This window comes from Brachyistius frenatus, unplaced genomic scaffold (assembly GCF_029030835.1).
Source record: "Brachyistius frenatus isolate BFR_SWC_R1_liver_20210118 unplaced genomic scaffold, ASM2903083v1 Contig_555, whole genome shotgun sequence".
Taxonomy (NCBI): Eukaryota; Metazoa; Chordata; class Actinopteri; family Embiotocidae; genus Brachyistius; species Brachyistius frenatus.
This window is the reverse complement of record NW_027211154.1, coordinates 15001-37500: the sequence shown is the minus strand read 5'-3', so window position 1 is coordinate 37500 and position 22500 is coordinate 15001. Positions and strand designations below refer to the sequence as shown.

Sequence of the window (22500 nt, the reverse complement as noted above, 5' to 3'; positions counted from 1 at the left end):
GACACATGTCACACTTCACACTTCACTTTTAGTTTGATTCTGCATTTTAATAAGTCTCAAATATTTAGAGACTCAGTCATATGTAATGTTAATGTTCACAATGTCTCTGTTGTTTGCACGTGTACCCCTCCCCCTCTTTCCTCCCTCCCCCATCCCCCCTTCCTCCCTCCTCCAGTGCGCCCACGCAGGCTGCCTCATGGAGCTGTGCATCCAGCTGTGCATCACCATGCTGGGGAAGCAGCTCATCCAGAACAACCTGTTTGAGATCGGCATACCGTGAGTACAGAGCAGAGACACACACACACACACACACACACACACACACACACACACACACACACACACACACACACACACACACACACACACCACACACGCACGATGAGCTCCCACTCAGCAGTACTTCTGAGACGAGCTGTTTAAATGTCGGTGATTTTCAGACTCTTCAACCTGAAACCAGACAACACTCATTTTCACCTCTCAGTTCTGGACTGTGATTATGATTCATACACTGATCCGAGGCCAGTATGTAGGTGTATCAACCGCTAGATATCAGACAAGCTTTAAAGAATATATATATAATATAATATAATATAATGTAATATAACATAATATAATATAATATAATATAATATAATATAATATAATATAATATAATATAATATAATATAATATAATATACATGATATATAGACATTACATCTGCACGAACTTCATCAGAATTGAATGTGGAGAAATATGCAGTAGGAAGATGAAACATGTTCATTAGCAGGCGCTCCTCTTCCTCCTCCTCATCTTCCTCTCTTGGTGTGTTACCACCACCAACTGTCAGTCACTGGGATAACTCACGTTTCCATCACTGCACTCAGAGACTCACCAGGAAACCCTGATCCTGATCATATCAACACCTCAACATCCTCCACTCACTCTATTTATTACACTTATTATACCTATATACAGTTCTTATATATAAATATATATATGTATAGTTATACATATATACAGTTATTATTATATATATAGTTATTTTATATATATATGTATAGTTATACATATATATATATAGTTATTTTATATATATATGTATAGTTATGCATATATATATATACAGTTATATATATATATATATATGTTTATATATATATATATATATATATATACAGTTATTATACATATATAGTTATTATGCATATATAGTTATATATATATATATATATATGTAATTATTATATATAGTTATTTTATATTTATATATATATATATGTATAGTTATACCACACGAGACAAGACCGGTATGTATATATATAGTTATATATATATATATATATATATATATATATATACAGTTAGTATGTATATATATAGTTATATATATATATATATATATATATATATATATATATATATATATATATATATATATATATATATATATATATAGTTATTATTTACATTACATTTCATTTATCTAACTCTTTTATCCAAAGACTTACAATAAGTTAATTTCAACCATGAGGGTTCAAAACCAGAACAACAAGAATCAAGAAAATACAATTTCTTCCAGAAAGCTAAACTACAAAGTTCTATCAGTAAGTTCTATTTTAAGATACTAAAGTTCTACTGTTCAAGGTTAAAGGAGGAAGAGGTGTGTTTTTAGTTTGTGGTGGAAGATGTTCAGAGTTTCTGCTGTCCTGATGTCGGTGGGGAGCTCATTCTACCATTTAGGAGCCACGATAGAGGAGGAGGAGGAGAAGCGGAGGGAGCAGGCTGGGATGTAAGGTTGGACCATGTCCTGGATGTAGACTGGACCCGATCTGTTCGCAGCACGGTACGCAAGTACCAATGTTTGGAAATGGATGCGGGCAGCTACTGGTAACCAGTGAAGGGAGCAGAGGAGGAGGAGGAGGAGAAGGAGAAGGAGGAGGAGGAGTAGTGTGAGTGAATTTAGGAGGTTAAAGACCAATCGAGCTGCGGCATTCTGGATGAGCTGCAGAGGTCAGATGGTACTAACAGGTAGACCTGCCAGGAGGGAGTAACAGTAGTCCAGATGTGAGATGACCAGAACCTGGATCAGAGCCTGGACCAGAACCTGCAGCTCCTTCTGAGTGAGAAGAGGACGTATTCTCCTGATGTTGTGCAGCATGTATCTACAGGAACGTGTTGTTGCAGTGATGTTGGCAGAAAGAGAGAGTTGACTGTCGAGTGTCTCCGAGGTTCTTATCAGTCAGGGTCGGGATAACAGAGTTGTTGAAGGTAGTAGTCAGGTCGAGGGTGGGAGAGTCTTTCTCTGGAAGGAAGAGCAGTTCGGTCTTGTGGAGGTTGATTTTCAGGTGGTGTGAGGACATCCACTGAGAGACGTCAGTCAGACAGGCAGAGATTCATGCTGCTACCTGTGTTTCAGATCTGGAAAAGAGAGGATCAGTTGGGTGTCATCAGCAAAGCTGTGGTAGGAAAAGACATGCGAGTGAACGACAGAGCCGAGAGAGTCGGTGTAGAGAGAGAAGAGGAGGGGACCCGGGACGGAGCCTTGAGGGACAGATATATTATATATATAAAACTATATATATAGTTATTATATATATACAGTTATTATATATATATAGTTATTATATACAGTATATATATATATATATAGTTATTATATATATATATATACACACACAGTTATAATATAGTTATTATACATATATACAGTTATTATACATTATGTATACAGTTATTATATTATAGTTATTATATATATACCGTTATTATATATATATAGTTATTATATATATATATATATATATATATATACAGTTATTATACATTATATATACAGTTATTATATATATATAGTTATTATATATATATATATAGTCAGTATATATCTATACATATATATCTATATCTATATCTATATATATATATATATATACAGTTATTATACATATATACAGTTATTAACATCAAACTAGTCTGAGAAGAAAACTGCAGAAAAGCATAAATGAAAGATCTCCACATCATCAGCCTGTTAATGTTTGAGCTGAATGTGACTGCAGGAAGCTGAAGAAGCTGCTGCGGAGGAGGAAGTCGGAGCTGGACTCCAAGCAGGAGGAGGAGCTGAACCAGACGCTGCATCGCCATGAGAAGGACCACATCCTGGGGCCCTTCGTAGGCCTCAGCCCCGAGTACATGGAGATGAGTGAGTGGAAAAAGCGCCGGCTCCTCCGTGTCCTCAAGTCCTCGAGTCCTTGTGTGCTCCGTGTCCTCCATGTCCTCGAGTCCTCCGTCTCCTCCGTGTCCTCCATCTCCTCTGTGTCCTCCGTGTCCTCGGGTCCTCGAGTCCTTGTGTGCTCCGTATCCTCCATGTCCTCGAGTCCTCCGTGTCCTCCATGTCCTCCGTGTTTTCCGTCTCCTCTGTGTCCTCCGTGTCCTCAGGTCCTACTTGTCCTCAGGTCCTACGTGTCCTCCATGAACTCCACATCCTCGAGTCCTCCGTGTCCTCTGTGTCCTCCATGTCCTCCGTGTCCTTGAGTCCTACGTGTCCTCGATTCCTCCGTGTCCTCTTGTCCTACGTATCCTCGGGTCCTACATGTCCTCCGTGACCTCCATGTCCTCGAGTCCTCGATTCCTCCGTGTCCTCCTCCATGTCCTCGAGTCATCTGTGTCATCCGTGTCCTCCGTGTCCTCCATGTCCTCCGTGTCCTTGAGTCCTATGTATTCTCTGTGTCCTTGAATCCTCCGTGTAGTCATGTCCTCGAGTCCTCCGTGTCCTCGAGTCTTCCGTGTAGTCGTGTCCTCCACGTCCTCGAGTCCTCCGTGTCCTCGCGTCCTCGAGTCCTCCGTGTTCTCTGTGTCCTCGAGTCCTCCGTGTTCTCTGTGTCCTCGAGTCCTCCTACAACTCAACAATAACAATAAATATAGTAACTTTTAAATAAAAAACAAACTAAACTTTATTATTTCTCTAATGATACAAACTTTACTCTGAAGCTCAACTCTGGCTGTTCTCTAAATAGTTTTTCGAATAAATAATAAATTTAGAATTTTCTGATCAACCTATATCAATCTCAGGTTACTTCCAGCCCACTTTCAGATTAAGCCCCGCCCCATCGCAGTACAGATTCAGATCATTTCGTTGGTTTAACAGATACAGATTATGCTGTACTCGCTCATCCCTATTCCCCTTCACACGTCCCCCCTCGGTCCCACGCCCCAGACTTTGAGAACCAGTGAAATACTCAAACATGCCTCTAAGATGGAAAGACTCCGCGGCAGCAGGCAGCATCATCCAGGTGGAACCGAGTATTGGATGCAGCACAATGAGCTTCTTGATCAGCTCTCCTTGATTGAATCACTTCTGCATTGTTTCAGTCGATGAACGTCCGTCACCACGTTCATCTGCTCCAATCAATATTCATTCTTATTTCTTACTACGTTTCTGATCTCAGACCTGCTGAGAACTAAACACACTTAGTGGAGAGTAATGAGCTTCACAACAGGAAGTATTGGACTCCTCCCATCTGTAGGTGTATTTGGATGTTCAGAACCACGTCCAGAAGTTTGCGTGCTGATCGTACTCGGCCCGTTTATCTCTGCAGTCATCCAGTTCGGGATGGTGACGCTGTTCGTGGCCTCCTTCCCCCTCGCTCCGCTCTTTGCTCTGCTGAACAACATCATCGAGATCCGCCTGGACGCCAAGAAGTTCGTGATGGAGCTGCGACGGCCGATCGCAGCCAAAGCTAAAGACATCGGTAGGTGTCCACTTCAGCTTCTGTCCGGAGGGTCTGTCGAGCCCAAACATGCACTCAACACTCCCAACGAGCCTCTCATGCAGAGCGCTGCTGCCCTCTAGTGGTGGCTGGCAGGATGACCGTTCCTCTGTCTGTCTGCAGGTATCTGGTACAACCTCCTGAGGGGCCTCAGCAAGGTGGCGGTCATCGTCAACGTAAGTGGAACATGTGTTCACCGTCTTTGGGTCCAACCTGTCCGTAACAACCCTCCAGATGTTTGGACCTCTGGCGGAGTCCACAACATCATCGCACACCGCATCTCCTCAGTTACACACTTTACACACGTGTGGCAACGGCGACACCTAGCGGTCACACGGAGAACTGCACTTTCACATGTCAGCGGGGCCACAGATGGCCCACGACCCACGGTTTGAACAGCCTTCCTCTGACAGCTGGACACAGAAGGAACGCCATCATTTATTCCTGCTCACGGTCGTCATGACGACAGTAAACAGACTCTCTCCCTCTCTCCGCAGGCCTTCGTCATCTCCTTCACGTCGGACTTCATCCCCCGGCTGGTGTACCAGTACACCTACAGCCCCGACGGCAGCATGCACGGCTTCATCAACCACACGCTGTCCTACTTCAACGTCAGCGACTTCCAGCCGGGCACCGCCCCCCTGCAGCCGCTGCACCTGGGCTACAGCGTGGACATGTGCAGGTGGGGCTCTCCGCGCTGGGTTTGGGTCCATGTGTTCAAAGGAAGTGATGAAAAGGTCTTTCCTGAAGGTGTGAATGTGTCCGTGTGATCAGGTACAAGGACTACAGGGAGCCTCCGGGGTCCGGCACGCCGTACGAGCTCTCCAAGGAGTTCTGGGCCATCCTCGCCGCCCGCCTCGCCTTCGTTATCGTCTTTCAGGTTTGAAACGTCCCACAGATATTCATATCAAAGCACACCAGCTGCAGCCGGCCGCACGCTGTCAGACACGCCGCTCACCGTCCTCGGTCGTACTTCAGGGAGGCGGAGCTAACGAGTCGTCCGTTTGATCTTCTGCCTCCGAGCGAAACGACGTGATTAATTGAGTTGAAGATGTAATGAAGGACGAGAGCAGCTCTCTTCTCCATCCGGTCCGACTCACCTGCTGCGGTAAAGATGGTGCTCAGTCGCCATGGAAACACAAAAACAACCTACTCTAATTACTGTGTGAGGATTCGGTACGAAAGCTGATTCTCACCAGATTAATAACCAATAAATACAAACTAGAAGAAATTCACGTGGAACCAGAAAGGTTCTGTGAGGGTCAAATGGTGAAGTGTTGATTTTAACACGTCATACTTCATAACAAAACAAAAACAAATATAGGAGATGCTGCTGACTGTGTTTTTGTTGTTCAAAAATAACATCAAATTAAAAAAAAGTCATTTTAAACTTTTGAAACGATGATTTAGAGTCTCATAATTACAAGAATTGTTTCGAGACTGAAAATGAAACCGTCATATTTGAATATTGCATTGATTTGTTAACGGGTTTAAAAGCTGAGCGCAAATCTATGATAGATCCATAAAGAAGTAGAGCGGTAGAGTGTGATGATAGAGGAGGTCGATCTGATCTCTGCTCGCTGTCCTTCAGAACGTGGTGATGCTGATGAGCGACTTCGTGGACTGGCTGATCCCCGACATCCCCAAAGACATCAGTCTGCAGATCCACAAGGAGAAGATCCTCATGGTGGAGCTGTTCATGAAGGAGGAGCAGGGCAAGCGGCTGGCGGCGCGGGACGGCTGCCCCGCCCCCCCGTCGGCCCACCAGAGTCCGCCTCGGGACGGCTGCCCCGCCCCCCCGTCGGCCAACCAGAGTCCGCCGCGGCCGCGCTCACGCCAACAACGCAACGAGCAAATACAACAAAGTGTAAAAATGTAAATCAGTCATTAAAAGTTCAAACAGTTCCTCATCATCAGTTGTTCCGTCCAACACGTCCAAAACGTCCAACACGTCCAAAACTTCCAAAACATCCAGCACGTCCAAAAACGTCCAGCACGTCCAACACGTCTTCAATCTTCTCTGGATGTTTCTAAAGGAACAACAAGCCATTCGCTGACCGAGGCGACCCGTCGGAGGACAGTGTCCTCCAGTCCGTCCATCCAGGACAGCTCTACTATCCTATCTTCTCCTGACGCCTTGTATCAAGCTTCAACAGCCTTTTTTTTAATTATTTTTTGCACAATTATGTACAAATGCAGGAATTTCTCAATGTGCTTTTTGAATATGCAACGTGGTGTTTGGTTGTCGGGATGAACGGCAGGTTGAAACGGACCTTTTGTGTCCTGTTGATTTGTATGATTCTTTTGTATGTTCTTTCTTATATTTGTTACATTGTGAGGAGGATCAAACACGGCCAGAGATATACTCGCTTTTAGCGACACGTTACACGCATGTGCACGACGGCTGCCTCATATTATCATATGTGACCGCGAGACACAAAACACACAGGAACAGTAGGGGGCAGTGTAGGGCAGGATGGGGACGGGACAGTCTGCTCATACCCACATGTATGAAGAGGAAACCTGCACTAGTAAATGGGATTTTCATCCCCAGACTTGTTGCCATGGTAACCGTTTCCATCCTGCAGACCTGCAGCTTGTAGTTCTGTGGTGAGACGGACGTTAACAGCCGGTTGATCTCCACCAGCACACGGAGCAGTTAAAGGTTTCCAGGTTTAAAGTAAAGCACAACGTGATGTCATGCTGCGGCTCCCCCTGCTGGTGGTGTCCTATTACAGTCGGACTCATCTTACTGACAGCTGTCAGTCAGAGCATCTTGATCCCTTCAGCTCCTTGATGGCTGATGAACGAGCTGGTTTCTAGCTGTCACTTCATCACTGACAACAAAACAATGAGCTGCAAGACACCAAAACGCTTTGCAGAGCTGAGAGGACGTCCCCGTCTCTGTTAGCAACACCTTTTATATCACATGCTAATATTACAGCTAATATTACAGCTAATATTGGAACTGATGAGTCAGCTTTCAACCAGCAAGAATCAAACCTGATGTAAAAAGATATGAAACATTTCCTGCTGCTGGCTGCAGTCGTTCTGATGTGTTCCAGATGTTGTACTTGTGTTCCAGATGTTGTTCTTGTGTTCCAGATGTTGTTCTTGTGTTCCAGATGTTGTGCTTGTGTTCCAGATGTTGTACTTGTGTTCCAGATGTTACACTTGTGTCCCAGATGTTGTTCTTGTGTTCCAGGTGTTGTTCTTGTGCTCCAGATGTTGTACGTGTGTTCCAGATGTTGTACTTGTGTTCCAGATGTTGTTCTTGTGTTCCAGATGTTATACTTGTGTTCCAGATGTTGTTTTTGTGTTCCAGATGTTGTTCTTGTGTTCCAGGTGTTGTTATTGTGTTCCAGATGTTGTATGTGTGTTCCAGATGTTGTTCTTGTGTTCCAGATGTTGTACTTGTGTTCCAGATGTTGTTATTGTGTTCCAGATGTTGTTCTTGTGTTCTAGATGTTGTTCTTGTGTTCCAGATGTTGTTCTTGTGTTCCAGATGTTGTACGTGTGTTCCAGATGTTGTTCTTGTGTTCCAGATGTTGTACTTGTGTTCCAGATGTTGTTCTTGTGTTCCAGATGTTGTACTTGTGTTCCAGATGTTGTTCTTGTGTTCCAGATGTTGTACTTGTGTTCCAGATGTTATACTTGTGTTCCAGATGTTGTACGCGTGTTCCAGATGTTGTTCTTGCGTTCCAGATGTTGTACGTGTGTTCCAGATGTTGTTCTTGTGTTCCAGATGTTGTACGTGTGTTCCAGATGTTGTTCTTGTGTTCCAGATGTTTTACGTGTGTTCCAGATGTTGTACGTGTGTTCCAGATGTTGTTCTTGTGTTCTAGATGTTGTACTTGTGTTCCAGATGTTGTACTTGTGTTCCAGATGTTGTACGTGTGTTCCAGATGTTGTACTTGTGTTCTAGATGTTGTTCTTGTGTTCCAGATGTTGTACGTGTGTTCCAGATGTTGTACATGTGTTCCAGATGTTGTTCTTGTGTTCCAGATGTTGTACTTGTGTTCCAGATGTTGTACATGTGTTCCAGATGTTGTTCTTGTGTTCCAGATGTTGAGGAGGGTGATGTGTTCACATGATGAGGTCATTTCCTGTCAGTGGGATCTGAAGTGAATCTTGATGTTAGAGTACTGATAGAAGTACAACATCTGGAACACAACGCAGGACTTTAACTATGAGAAATGTTTCTGATGCACCTTCATGAAGCCGAAGGGACACAAACCTTGATCAGATGCTCCCCCCCCCCCCCCCTCGTCGTGATACATGCTAGCTAGTTAGCATACAGAGCTAGCAGCTGTAAATACAGATGTGATGACTGCGTGCTCCTCGAGGATCTCCCCTCATCTTGTTCTAGTTTGTTGTCTGGAGGGAAACTCAGCGACTCCTTATGTTCAAACAGGAACTGTCACTCAAACCGGCTCCACCCGATCATGATGCCTTCCATGAATCTCACACATCATGTTTCCGAACGATGCAGCGACTCAAGAACAAAGACTGAATCCTTCTTTTTTATATTCATCAGAGGTGAAGAAGGTGTGCGCGCCTGGACCTCCTGCTGGAGGCGTGTCCTCCTCTGCTGTACAGATATTCAGACACATTTAACAATGTTTTATCCTCTTTTGTATGTCCAGTGACTCTGAGGTAGATGTTTGGTAGTTAAAGTGTTGAACATGATGAAACGCTGAGCGACTCTCTGACTGTCTTCATCTGAATCATGATGCATCTTCTTTGCTGGTTGTGGAACAGAAAACTTTACGCTACTTCTTCCCGGGTCGGAACCAGAACTGCACATGTACTTTTTGCCAGATGTTTGCTTGCTGCTGTGTGTGAGCAGGTTGGTGTCGGTGTTGGGTGGAGATCACGTGCTGCAGGGCGTCATGGTAACGACTTGCCGCCTCCGACATAATAACAACTCTTCTCATGTATGTCGAACACATTTCCAACATGTGAGTGTTTCTGCACGTCTGACCGACCGTCTGTCTTCATGTTGGAACTGCAAATAAACCAGCAGAGACCTGCAGCCCACCTCTTATTATCATATTATTAGTAGTATTCCATCCATCATCTATACCCGCTCTATCCTGAACAGGGTCACGGGGGGCGGAGCCTGTCCCAGCTCACTTTGGCTGAAGGCAGGGTTCACCTGGACAGATCACCAGTCCATCACAGGGACACATAGAGACAGACGGAAACAAAGACCGTTCACGCTCTCATTCACACCTCAGGGACATTTGTAGAACCACCAGTTAACCTGAGGTTCATGTTTCTGGATGGTGGGAGGAAGCTGGAGAACCGAGAGAACCCACGCAGGCACACGGAGAACCTGCAGACTCACACAGGAAGGCCCGGATTGGAACCCAGAACCTTTTCGCTGTGAAGTGACAACGCTAACCACTGAGCTGCCCTAATATAAGGCAAGGCAAGTTTATTTGTACATCACATTTCAACAACAAGGTCATTCAAAGGGCTTCACATAAAACCATTAAAAGCATCAAAACATCAGGCGAAAGAAAAGAACATTTAAAATCAATTAAGAACATTTATTAAACCATTAAAAACAGCCATTAAATAATTTAACAAACTAAAAACAGGTTAAAAGTTACAGTGCAGTTTAAGAAATAAAATACAGTAGTAAAATGCTGAAATACAGTAAATTGATCAACATCCTTCCATCTGGTTCAATGAAAGGCAGCAAACAGAAAAGTCTTCAGTCTTGATTTAAAGGATCTGAGAGTCTCAGCAGACCTGCAGCTTTCTGGGACTTTGTTCCAGAAATGTTGAACATAGAAACTGAACGCTGCTCCTCCATGTTTAGTTGTGACTGTGGGAACAGAAAGGCGAGCAGCAGACGACCTGAGGGGTCGGGATGGTTCATAAAGGAGCAGCAGATCACAAATAAACCGTTCAGAGCTTTATAGACCAGCAGCAGGATGTTGAAGTGGATTCTGTGTTGGACAGGAAGCTGGTGTAAAGACCTCAGAACTGGAGGGATGTGGTCCAGTTTCTTGGTCTCAGTGAGGACTCGAGCTGCAGCGCTCTGAATCAGCAGCAGCGCTCTGACTGACTTTTTACAGAGACCCTTAAACACACCGTTACAGTAGTCCAGTCTACTGAAGATGAATGCACATTTTTCCAAATCCTGTTGAGACATAAGTCCTCTAATCCTCGATATGTTCTTCAGGCGATAGCAGGCTGATTTTGTAATTGTCTAATTTGTCTGTTCAGATTGAGGTCTGAATCCATGACGACAGACTTCTGACTTAGTTTGTGGTTTTTAACATCAGTGACTGACTTTCAATCAGTCCAAAAACAATGACTTCTGTTTTATCTTTGTTTAATTGAAGAAACTTCTGGCACATCCAGTTGTTGATTTGTTCAATGCATTTACAACCCTTGTCTGGGATTATAGTCCGCTGGCGATATAGTTATGTAGATTTGTGTCATCTGCATAATTATGATAACACACTTTGTTGTTTTCCATAATCTGTAGATGTTGAACAGAAGAGGTGCTTGGTGGGGGAGGAGGGGGAGGAGGGGATCCTGCCAGTAAAGTTCTTAATTACTGTAAAATGATGAAAACATTTCAAGATTAAATGTATTTCTTTCACAAAACATATCAAATATTATAAACATAAAAAGTCCCAGTAAGTGATCATCAGCTGAGAGCTCTTCTGGTTCTGGAGTTCAGCCTCATCTGGACCGAGTTGACGGCTGTACAGCAACAGGCGGAAGTGAAAGTAAAAGTCAAGTGTTTCCGGGTTCATAGGTCACCAGCAGTCCGTCACCGCCATGAGCTGCCGGGAGTTTAACGTCGTCCTGCTGGACATCTCCAACCAGCTGACCGCCGACCAGCTGAAGGACATCAAGTTCCTGGTTCGGGACGTGGTCGGGAAGAGAGAGCTGGAGAAGGTCGATAAAGGACTGAGGCTGTTCGAGCTGCTGACGGAGAGAAACAAGCTGGCAGCCGACAACACGGACTACCTGTCCGGCCTGCTCCGACAGGTCCATCAGCACCGGCTCTCAGACAGACTGGACAGCTTCACCTCCGGACCCACCGGAGCCCCCGGACCCACCGGACCCCCCGGAATCGAGCCGGACGAGCAGGAAAGAGGTACGAACCGCAGGGAGGGAGGAGGGAGGCGGTTCAGGGAAAGCCGAGTGTTTACAGGAAGACTGCTGCCACAACAACAACAACAAATTTTAAATAATTGGAGCCCGAGCACCGAGCATCGGTGTGAAGCCCTGTTGTTGTTTTTCATAAAAATGTTCTCATTCTTGGACGTTCTTCTTCTTCTTACGTGAAGTGATTTTCCTTTTTGGAATCTTCATCATATTCAAAAACTCATGAACGTGGAAACACATTTGTCTCCCGGCGAAAAATTTCGTGCCAAACGTCTCGAGAGCGCCCCCTACAGAGATGCCCCGGCGGCCACATTTACCTAAATTCACCAAATCCGGTGGACACGTGCATCACACCTGGACGCACAACAAAGTTACATTGCACCGTTACGTCAACTCGACAGGAAGTCCACCATTTTGAATTTAGTGGCCAATTTGGGCGATTCTTACACGTTGTACTTTGTCGAACTCCTCCGAGGGGTTTTGTCCGACTGACTTGACTTTAGTTTCTATGGATAGAAAACATGTTTGGGATTAAAAGTTATCAAAATAATTCGTTTTCATCGACGTGTGTGCCCGTGAGAAGTGGCCATTTTGAGCATCTCGCCATGAAACTAGGAGTTGCTTTAAATCTTACGTACATGGACCGACCTTCTCCAAACATCACAGGTATGATAACAGCCCCGCCCTGAAGACCCCTGTGGGGTAATATTCGCTGATAGTCACAGCGCCCCCTGTTGGCCACTGGAAATGACACTTTTCATACTTTCACATTCTACGTCGAGCTGGTTGATCCCATGAACCTAAAGTCGGGTCACAATAACCTAAACATGTAGTTGATGATATATTGAGACATTCGTTCGACTTTGTCAATGGGCGTTGCCGTGATGATGCGGCAAAGTTGGATGTCTCACCGTGACACAGGAAGTTGATGTTTAAGGCCAAAGGATGGTTGACACCTCACGAAACGTGTCACATACATCCGGCGTGGTGAGACAATACATCTGATGTGTTTTGCGAATATAATAGATTTATAGAATATAATAGAGTAAAGTGGAATATAGTAGAATAGAATACAGTAGAATATAGTAGAATAGAATACAGTAGAGTATAATATAATAGAGTATAATATAATACAGTAAAGTAGAATAGAATACAGAATATAGTAGAATAGAATAGAGTAGAATAGAATATAGTAGAGCAGAATACATCAGAATATAATAGAGTAGAGTAGAATATAGTAGAGTAAAGTGGCGTATAGCAGAATAGAATATAGTATAGTAGAGTAAAGTAGAGTAGAACAGAATATAGTAAAGTAGAATAGAATACAAAATATAGTAGAGTAGAATATAGTAAAGTAGAGTAGAATACAGTAGAGTAGAATAGAGTAAAGTAGAGAATAATAGAGTAGAATAGGATATAGTAGAATATAGTAGAATACAATAGAGTTGAGTAGAATGGAATATGGTAGAGTATAATATAGTAGCGTGGAATATAATATAATATAGTAGAATAGAATATAGTAGAATAGAGTAGAGTAGAATGTAATATAGTAGAGTAGAATAGAATATAGTAGAGTATAGTAGAATAGAATATAGCAAAGTAGAGTAGAATATAATAGAATAGAGTAGAATAGAATATGGTAGAGTGTTGTGTTACTGTGTTGTTGAGTAGAATATAATAGAGCAGAGTAGAATAGAATATGGTAGAGTAGAATATAGTATAGTAGATTAGAATATAGTAGAGTAGAATATAATAGAGTAGAGTAGAATATAATATAGTAGAGTAGAATATAATATAGTAGAGTAGAATGGAGCTTTTTCCAGTTTTTACAGGCACCAGATGCTGAGTGAAGGGAAACTGTCCATCATGTCGTGACGTGTCCACCTGAGTCAGCGACCTGTGACATCACTGAGAATAAAAACTACTGAGGAGAGATTCATGAACCTTCAGAGACTCTGAGTCTCTGGTCCACCCCGTTGCCAGGCGACGAAGCCTTTTAAAAGATGTGATTGGCTGATAAAAAAAACTGCCGACCGGACAGCGACCTCCAGTGGAAGTTAGATAAAGTGCGTGTTTGTGTGATGACTGCTGATGAAGGTTGAACAGACTCCAGTCATTTCTACACTCAAACATCTTCATCACTTCATCGCATCACATCATCTGTGTTGTTGTCTTATGGTGCTGTTGTGTTGTTGGTTTATTGTGTTACTGTGTTGTTGTTGTTGTGTTACTGTGTTGTATTCTTGTGTTGTTGTTGTCGTTGTTGTGTTACTGTGTTGTTGTGTTACTGTGTTGTTGTATTATTGTGTTGTTGTGTTACTGTGTTGTTGTATTATTGTGTTGTTGTTGTTGTTGTGTTACTGTGTTGTTGTATTGTTGTTGTTGTTGTGCTAGTGTTGTTGTGTTACTGTGTTGTTGTATTATTGTGTTGTTGTGTTACTGTGTTGTTGTGTTACTGTGTTGTTGTATTCTTGTGTCTTGTGTAATGATGTCATTGTGTGTCCTCTCCATCAGAACGCCTGGATGTTGCCTCCGAGGTGGTCGCCGCCAACTTGGGGAGGTCCTGGCGTAAACTGGGTCGCCGGCTGGGCGTCGGAGACGTGAAGCTGGAGTCCATCTCTCAGCACCATCAGTTGGACCTGGAGGAGATGGCGCTACAGCTGCTGAAGGAGTGGAGGAGGAGTCAGGGGGGCCGAGCCACAACACACCAGCTGATCCAGGCTTTAAGAAGCTGCCAGTTCAACCTGACCGCTGACAGAGTGGAGGACCGACTGGCAGAGCTGGAAACATGTGGAAAGTAACACCAGAGGACTACACACAGGAAGTGGATCTCCTGACTGATGGACCAGAGATGGAAAGATGATATGATTGAGACAAAGAAAGACGGGACAACGGATCCATTCATTACATTCAGGATGTTTATCCAGAGATCCTCCAGCAGGACTCGCTTCACAAACGTCAGGGATGTGATGTCACACGTGTTCTCTGAAGAACTACACTTGTTTGTGGTTCCTGTAGATGTTTCACCTTCATCTGAAAGTTCTACTTTTAAAACTCCTGTGGACCTGTTGACGTCCTCGAAACCTCAGACTGTTTCTAAAAGAGTTCGTAGCTTCAGGTCTGTAAAATGGTTCTGATCCAGAAGTGTCTTCAGCTGCAATACCAGCGAGTGCCACTAGAGGTCGGCTCCAAAAAGCCTCCGGCTCCATAGACTCCCATTCAACTTCTCTCATCAAATCCAAAGTGAATCAAATGTGTCCATCAGTTATCTCGGTGTTGTTAGCTAAAGTCACTCCTTCTTCTTAGTTTTCTGGAGGTCCATCTGAAAATAATCCCTCATTCATTAGAAAAGAAGATTCAAGAAGACCTGTTTTTGGGGGCGTGTCTGTTTGATTGACAGGCCTGTGGTGCAGTCAGGTTACAGCTATCGGTGGGCGGGACGTAGTATCGTCAGGTTTCCGATCAGATCGGTCAGATCCACCGCTGGCTCCTCCCCCAGCTCAACCAAATATGGTTGATGACCTCACTGATGGTTGATGACATCAGGTCTTGTGTGAGTTGCTGGACATCCTGGTACAGTTTTATTCTCGTTTCAGTTCGTACATTAATGTGATGAAAATCCTAAAATAACGTGAACACGTCACCTGCTGGTTTTATTCACTTCAACATCAGCGTGTTTAATGAAGCTGATCGTTCTGCCCGGCAGCAGCATGGTGGACGTGTAGACTAGGTTTGGTGTTGCGTTCAGGAACAGCCCAGTGGTTCCTCCTTCCACCCTGAAGTCGCCCCTTCTGAAAATCATCTTTAGAAAATACCCCTCAAAAAGCCGTCCAAATATTGTGTGTGTTTAAATATCCGTGAACCTGAAACGTCTTCAGGAAGCTCAAAGCGGTCCGGTTGCTTTCAGGACCTCCGACAGACTGATTGATCGTCTTCATCTGATCTGGATGTCCACCTTCCACCAAAAAGCAGGAGCTTCTACTTTAATAATGTGTTGTGATGAATTGAAATGAGTCGGGATGAACTACAATAATAGAAAGAAAATAGCTCTACTTTTTACATGAAATGAAAATAAAAGGAAATATTTGAAATCAACTGTCTTTATTTTTTGCCATTTTATTTAAACAATCAGACAGAAATCATCTTTTAATGCCTCTGAGTTCTGCAACCCAAACTGCTACCTGCCAAACATCCACAGCTCAGTCCTGGGCATGCAATGATGTCATCAGGTTGGCAGGTCAAAGGTCACGGGTGCAGTTTCTGCAGAGAAAATGGAAATAAATGATCGCTGAATAATCCAGTCTGGGACAGAAACGTGGCTTTTTCCAAAATATACACCATTTTTAAACGGTTCCCTTGTGTGCCTTGAATACAAACCTGAAAGTGTGTGTGTGTGTGTGTGTGTGTGTGTGTGTGTGTGTCCTTCTGTCAGCGTTCTCTGATACTTTCTTCTTCTCCATCAACTTACAACACTTGTAGAGTCTGTTCAGCCTGTCGATGTCGTTCTTGCTCATCTGGGTCGCCTGGCCGAAGGACACGCTGCTGTTGGGGATTGGCACCATGGTGGGACGGTTGTTCTTAGAGAAGGCGTACCTGGAGGAGGACACAATAGAGTAGGACACAATGGAGGAGGACGTAATGGAGGAGGACATAATGGAGGAGGACACAATGGAGGACGACACAATGGAGGAGGACGTAATGGAGGAGGACACAATGGAGGATGACGTAATGGAGGACGACACGATGGAGGATGACGTAATGGAGGAGAATGTAATGGAGGAGGACACAATGGAGGATGACGTAATGGAGGACGACGTAATGGAGGAGAATGTAATGGAGGAGGACACAATGGAGGATGACGTAATGGAGGAGAATGTAATGGAGGAGGACGTTGGATCTTTCTGGTGAGGAACTTCTTTCATGGGAAAATGTTTCAAACCAGTTTCCCGTTGGTTGAGCTTTCACTGGTTCACACTATCGTAGTGGATAATATCTGCATACCTGACACTGAGGAAGAAGTCAGAGAGGAACGTGAAGAGTCTATGAAGACAGATGAAGATAGATGAAGGTAGATGAAGACAGTTGAAGGTAAATGAAGATAGATGAAGACAGTTGAAGACAGATGAAGACAGTTGAAGATAGATGAAGACAGTTGAAGATAGATGAAGGTAGATGAAGATAGATGAAGACAGATGAAGGTAGATGAAGACAGTTGAAGATAGATGAAGGTAGATGAAGACAGTTGAAGGTAGATGAAGGCAGATGAAGATAGATGAAGACAGTTGAAGACAGTTGAAGATAGATGAAGACAGTTGAAGATAGATGAAGGTAGATGAAGACAGATGAAGGTAGATGAAGACAGTTGAAGATAGATGAAAGCAGATGAAGATAGATGAAGACAGTTGAAGATAGATGAAGGTAGATGAAGACAGTTGAAGGTAGATGAAGGCAGATGAAGATAGATGAAGACAGTTGAAGACAGTTGAAGATAGATGAAGACAGTTGAAGATAGATGAAGGTAGATGAAGATAGATGAAGACAGATGAAGGTAGATGAAGACAGTTGAAGATAGATGAAAGCAGATGAAGATAGATGAAGATAGTTGAAGACAGTTGAAGATAGATGAAGACAGTTGAAGGTAGATGAAGGTAAATGAAGATAGATGAAGACAGTTGAAGATAGATGAAGGTAGATGAAGACAGTTGAAGGTAGATGAAGATAGATGAAGGTAGATGAAGGTAGATGAAGATAGATGAAGACAGTTGAAGACAGTTGAAGATAGATGAAGACAGTTGAAGGTAGATGAAAGCAGATGAAGATAGATGAAGACAGTTGAAGACAGTTGAAGATAGATGAAGACAGTTGAAGGTAGATGAAGGTAAATGAAGATAGATGAAGACAGTTGAAGATAGATGAAGGTAGATGAAGACAGTTGAAGATAGATGAAGACAGTTGAAGACAGTTGAAGATAGATGAAGACAGTTGAAGATAGATGAAGACAGTTGAAGATAGATGAAGGTAGATGAAGACAGTTGAAGGTAGATGAAGGTAGATGAAGATAGATGAAGACAGTTGAAGACAGATGAAGACAGTTGAAGATAGATGAAGACAGTTGAAGATAGATGAAGGTAGATGAAGATAGATGAAGACAGATGAAGGTAGATGAAGACAGTTGAAGATAGATGAAGACAGTTGAAGGTAGATGAAAGCAGATGAAGATAGATGAAGACAGTTGAAGACAGTTGAAGATAGATGAAGACAGTTGAAGATAGATGAAGGTAGATAAAGATAAATGAAGATAGATGAAGACAGTTGAAGACAGATGAAGGTAGATAAAGATAGATGAAGGTAGATGAAGATATATGAAGGTGGATGAAGGTAGATGAAGATAGATGAAGACAGTTGAAGACAGATGAAGACAGTTGAAGGTAGATGAAGATAGATGAAGGTAGATGAAGATAGATGAAGGTAGATGAAGACAGTTGAAGACAGTTGAAGGTAGATGTAGGTAGATGAAGGTAAATGAGGATAGATGAAGGTATATGAAGATAGATGAAGATAGATGAAGATAGATAAAGGTAGATGAAGGTAGATGAAGACAGTTGAAAATAGATGAAGGTAGATGAAGGTATATGAAGATAGATGAAGATACAGTTGAAACCAGAAGTTTTCATACACTGTGCAAAAAGATACATAACACTTTTTTCCTCACTGTCTGAAGTTAAATCAGACTAAACCTCTCCTGTTTCAGGTCCGTTAGGATTACCAACATTATTTAACTTTTGCTAAATGTCACAATAATGAGAAAGAGAATATTTTAGAGGATTTTGTATCACTTTCTTTGAGGTCAAAAGTTTACATACACCAAAAGTACTATGTCTTTAAACAACGTGGGCAAGCCCAGATGATGATGTCATGGCTTTTGAAGCTCCTGATAGGTTAACTGACAACATGTGAGTTAATTGAAGGCACACCTGGGATGTATTTTAAGGCCACACCTCAAACACTCTGCTTCCTTGTTTGAAATCATGGGAAAGTCAAAAGAAATCAGCCAAGAAATCAGGGAGAGAATCGTGGAGCTCCACAAGTCTGGTTCATCCTTGGGTGCAATTTCCAGATGCTTGAAGGTGCCACGTTCATCTGTGCAAACAATTATACGCAAGTATAAACATGGGAATGTCCAGCCATCACAACGCTCAGGAAGGAGACGGGCTCTGTGTCCCAGAGATGAACGTGTTTTGGTTCGACATGTGCAAATCAACCCCAGAACAAAAGCTAAAGACCTTGTGAAGATGATGGCTGAAGCTGGTAAGAAAGTGTCATTATCCACAGTAAAACGAGTCCTGCACCGACATGGGCTGAAAGGCTACTCAGCAAGAAAGAAGCCATTACTCCTAAAGAAACATAAAAAAAAGCCAGATTACAGTTTGCAAAAAGACACCAAGCCAAAGACCTTAACTTCTGGAGACATGTCCTGTGGTCTGATAAAACTAAAGTGGAGCTGTTTGGCCATAATGACCACCGTTACATTTGGAGGAAAAAGGGGGAAGCTTGTAGACCTGAAAACACCATCCCAACTGTGAAGCATGGAGGTGGCAGCATCATGTTGTGGGGCTGTTTTTCTGCAGCAGGAACTGGAGCTCTTCATAAAATAGACGGCATCATGAAGAAAGAACATTACCTTGAAATATTAAGGCAACATCTCAGGACATCAGCCAGGAAGCTAAAACTTGGGCGCAAATGGGTCTTCCAAATGGACAATGACCCGAAGCATACTGCCAAAATAGTTCAAAAGTGGCTTGAGGACAACAAAGTCAATGTCTTGGAGTGGCCATCACAAAGCCCTGACCTGAATCCCATCGAAAATTTGTGGGCAGATCTGAAAAGGCATGTGCGAGCGAGGCGGCCAACAAACCTGACTCAGTTCCACCAGTTCTGTCAGGAGGAATGGGCCAGAATTCCAGCAGAGTACTGTAAGAAGCTTGTGGAAGGATACCCAAAACATTTGACCCAAGTCATGCAGTTCAAAGGCAACGCTACTAAATACTAAGGAACTGTATGTAAACTTTTGACCTTGAAGAAAGTAATGAAAAATCCTCTAAAATATTCTCTTTCTCATTATTGTGACATTTAGCAAAAGTTAAATAATGTTGGTAATCCTAACGGACCTGAAACAGGAGAGGTTTAGTCTGATTTAACTTCAGACAGTGAGAAAAAAAGTGTTATGTGTCTTTTTGCACAGTGTATGTAAACTTCTGGTTTCAACTGTAGATGAAGATAGATAAAGGTAGATGAAGGTAGATGAAGACAGTTGAAAATAGATTAAGGTAGATGAAGACAGTTGAAGGTAGATGAAGATAGATTATGATAAAGTCGAGGACACCATGAGGCCTTCCTACCTCTCATACTGCATCACAGAGTTGTAGTCGTAAGGAGTTCCCTGGTTCAGAGTGTCGATCTTATAGAAGTTATACTCCATGTCTGCAGAGAAGGGAGACAATATGAAACCACAGCCTTTCGCTTGATTGACAGGTGCCTCTTTGCACCTCTTTTTGCTCATCAGTTCCACCGTCACTTCATGTCCTGTAACCATCATCAGATTTTCTGTGTAGCATCAGTTAGACTACTTCTGCCTCTAAACCAGTTTCAGGTGAGGTACCAGTGGGCGGAGCTATCTCACCATCGATGATGTTATCCCAGTAGACGGCGATGTGGTTGTCCCTGTCGGAGCGGGTCTGCTCGTGGTTGAAGCCGAGGGCGTGGAGCAGCTCGTGCTGCACGGTGCCGTGGTACAAACAACCCTGACGGGCCAGAGACACGGTCTGACCGCCGCCCTGACGGCCCACGAAGGAGTAGCAGCTGTTAACACAGTCAGAAGTGGTCATGGACGTGGAGCTTTCAGGACACGAAGAGCAACATGTGAAACTTTCTGACCTCAGACTGGACAGAAACATTTTCATAGCTTCAGGTCTGTAAAATGGTTCCGATCCAGAAGTGTCTTCAGCTGCAATACCAGCGAGTGCCACTAGAGGTCGGCTCCAAAAAGCCTCCGGCTCCATAGACTCCCATTCAACTTCTCTCATCAAATCCAAAGTGAATAAAATGTGTCCATCAGTTATCTCGGTGTTGTTAGCTAAAGTCACTCCTTCTTATTAGTTTTCTGGAGGTCCATCTGAAAATAATCCCTCATTCATTAGAAAAGAAGATTCAAGAAGACCTGGTTTTGGGGGCGTGTCTGTTTGATTGACAGGCCTGTGGTGCAGTCAGGTTACAGCTATCGGTGGGCGGGACGTAGTATCGTCAGGTTTCTGATCAGATCGGTCAGATCCACCGCTGGCTCCTCCCCCAGCTCGTCCAAATATGGTCACTTCCTGCTCCAAACCGCTCCGAACTAGCAAAGATGGTGACGGACAGAATCTGAACTGGAGGATTCATAACGTTCCCAAACCAACGATGACATCACTGATGGATGATGACATCACTGATGGTTGATGATTCTGATTGATCCTAATATATGATGAGTGATAAATTATTTCCAGAAGGACCAGAACACTGATTTAATTCATCCAGCGACACCATGATGATTTGTGGAAAACATTCACTAACTTTGTATTTCAGGAGAGATCTTTTTCAACTTGAGTCTATTGGAGACTGCCCCTAGTGGTCCTCAGTGGCACTGCAGCTTTCAGACCCGGAGACTCTGAACACTTTCATATAAAGTCTGAGTACAATGAAGGCAAAGGACCGGTAGGAGGATAAGAACATAAAGATACCCGCTCCTGGACTCGATGCTCAGCCACTCGTGATCCCCATTCTGGTAGGGTCTGAAACGGATGCAGGAAACTGCGGAGAAAGACTCCAGTCCACGAATGATGATGGACACCTCACGAGAGGCTGGCAGGACAAAGGAGCGGTTTCAAAAGTCATTGTAACCACAGAGAACTGAGTGACACAATGATCATATGAACAGTCTCAGTTAAAAAGACTTGAATTGAAATGGAGGTGAAATAAGAATTCAGATCCTGAGATTCAAACTAAAAGCAGCAGGATTGTCCTGCATTCAAACATGAAGTAAATTGAAGTTTTTCATTTGGATTTAAGAGTTCAACTGTAAAACTATATAAAGTCCATCTTGGTCCTGTTTGTCTGCTCCATGATGAGTACTTACAGTAGTGGTTGGTGATGTGATATGGAATGTACACCTTCCCGTCGGTCCACTTCTGCCACAGACAGTTCCTGGCGGTGCACGGGTCGGCGTTCCTGTCCGCCTCCGAGCTGAGCGCGATGTCTCCTCCGATCAGAGCGGGCTCGTCCAGGTCCGGAGCTGACGGGAACCCAGAGCAGTGAGCTGTTAGTCTCGGTCAGGAGGGAAGAACAGCTGCTGATCTCAGATCTGCTGCTTACTGCGCTCTCTGTTGGCTCTCTCCAGCAGCTCCCCGACCGACAGCTCCCTGGATGCGTCCTCCTCCCGGGTCGCCACCTCTGCACAGCACAGCAGGTTAATGGTGTCAGAACCGTACAATCATCATCAGAGTCTCTGCAAACTGGACTCTGATTCTACAATCAGCTGTCACATTTAGAGAAACACAAGAAGGAACAGTTCAAAAACAGT

The 22500-nt window shown here is 43.5% G+C and overlaps 3 protein-coding genes across 3 annotated transcripts in view; 2 read left to right on the top strand and 1 right to left on the bottom strand.

Moving 5' to 3' along the window:
• Positions 1–8057, top strand: part of ano1a (anoctamin 1, calcium activated chloride channel a) — a 30765-nt gene extending 22708 nt beyond the window's left edge. Inside the window, exons 20-26 of the mRNA XM_069688283.1 lie at positions 176–276; positions 3042–3184; positions 4581–4733; positions 4875–4927; positions 5249–5433; positions 5526–5631; positions 6343–8057. Coding sequence (XP_069544384.1) covers positions 176–276; positions 3042–3184; positions 4581–4733; positions 4875–4927; positions 5249–5433; positions 5526–5631; positions 6343–6630 — 1029 coding nt within the window. The 3' untranslated portion in view covers positions 6631–8057. The remainder of the gene's footprint in view (positions 1–175; positions 277–3041; positions 3185–4580; positions 4734–4874; positions 4928–5248; positions 5434–5525; positions 5632–6342) is intronic.
• Positions 8058–11442: 3385 nt separating this feature from the next.
• Positions 11443–16008, top strand: fadd (Fas (tnfrsf6)-associated via death domain). Its single transcript, XM_069688280.1, has 2 exons — positions 11443–11877; positions 14403–16008. Exons 1-2 carry the CDS (start codon positions 11556–11558, stop codon positions 14687–14689), a joined length of 609 nt encoding a protein of 202 aa, XP_069544381.1. The 5' UTR covers positions 11443–11555; the 3' UTR covers positions 14690–16008.
• The window catches only part of LOC138614717 (low choriolytic enzyme-like), a 7481-nt gene continuing 953 nt past the window's right edge, over positions 15973–22500 (bottom strand). Inside the window, exons 3-9 of the mRNA XM_069688281.1 lie at positions 22293–22370; positions 22057–22212; positions 21662–21782; positions 20569–20747; positions 20288–20369; positions 16357–16481; positions 15973–16148 (exon numbers count right to left, since the gene is read on the bottom strand). Of these exons, the coding sequence (XP_069544382.1) occupies positions 16147–16148; positions 16357–16481; positions 20288–20369; positions 20569–20747; positions 21662–21782; positions 22057–22212; positions 22293–22370 (743 nt within the window). The 3' untranslated portion in view covers positions 15973–16146. The remainder of the gene's footprint in view (positions 16149–16356; positions 16482–20287; positions 20370–20568; positions 20748–21661; positions 21783–22056; positions 22213–22292; positions 22371–22500) is intronic.

What these genes read in the sequence shown, in the direction of transcription:
- fadd (XM_069688280.1), top strand. Translation starts at nt 11,556, where the DNA reads ATGAGCTGCCGGGAGTTTAACGTCGTCCTGCTGGACATCTCCAACCAG. An exon ending in GCCGGACGAGCAGGAAAGAG is followed by an intron (nt 11,878 to 14,402) that starts GTACGAACCGCA and finishes CCTCTCCATCAG; the next exon opens with AACGCCTGGATGTTGCCTCC.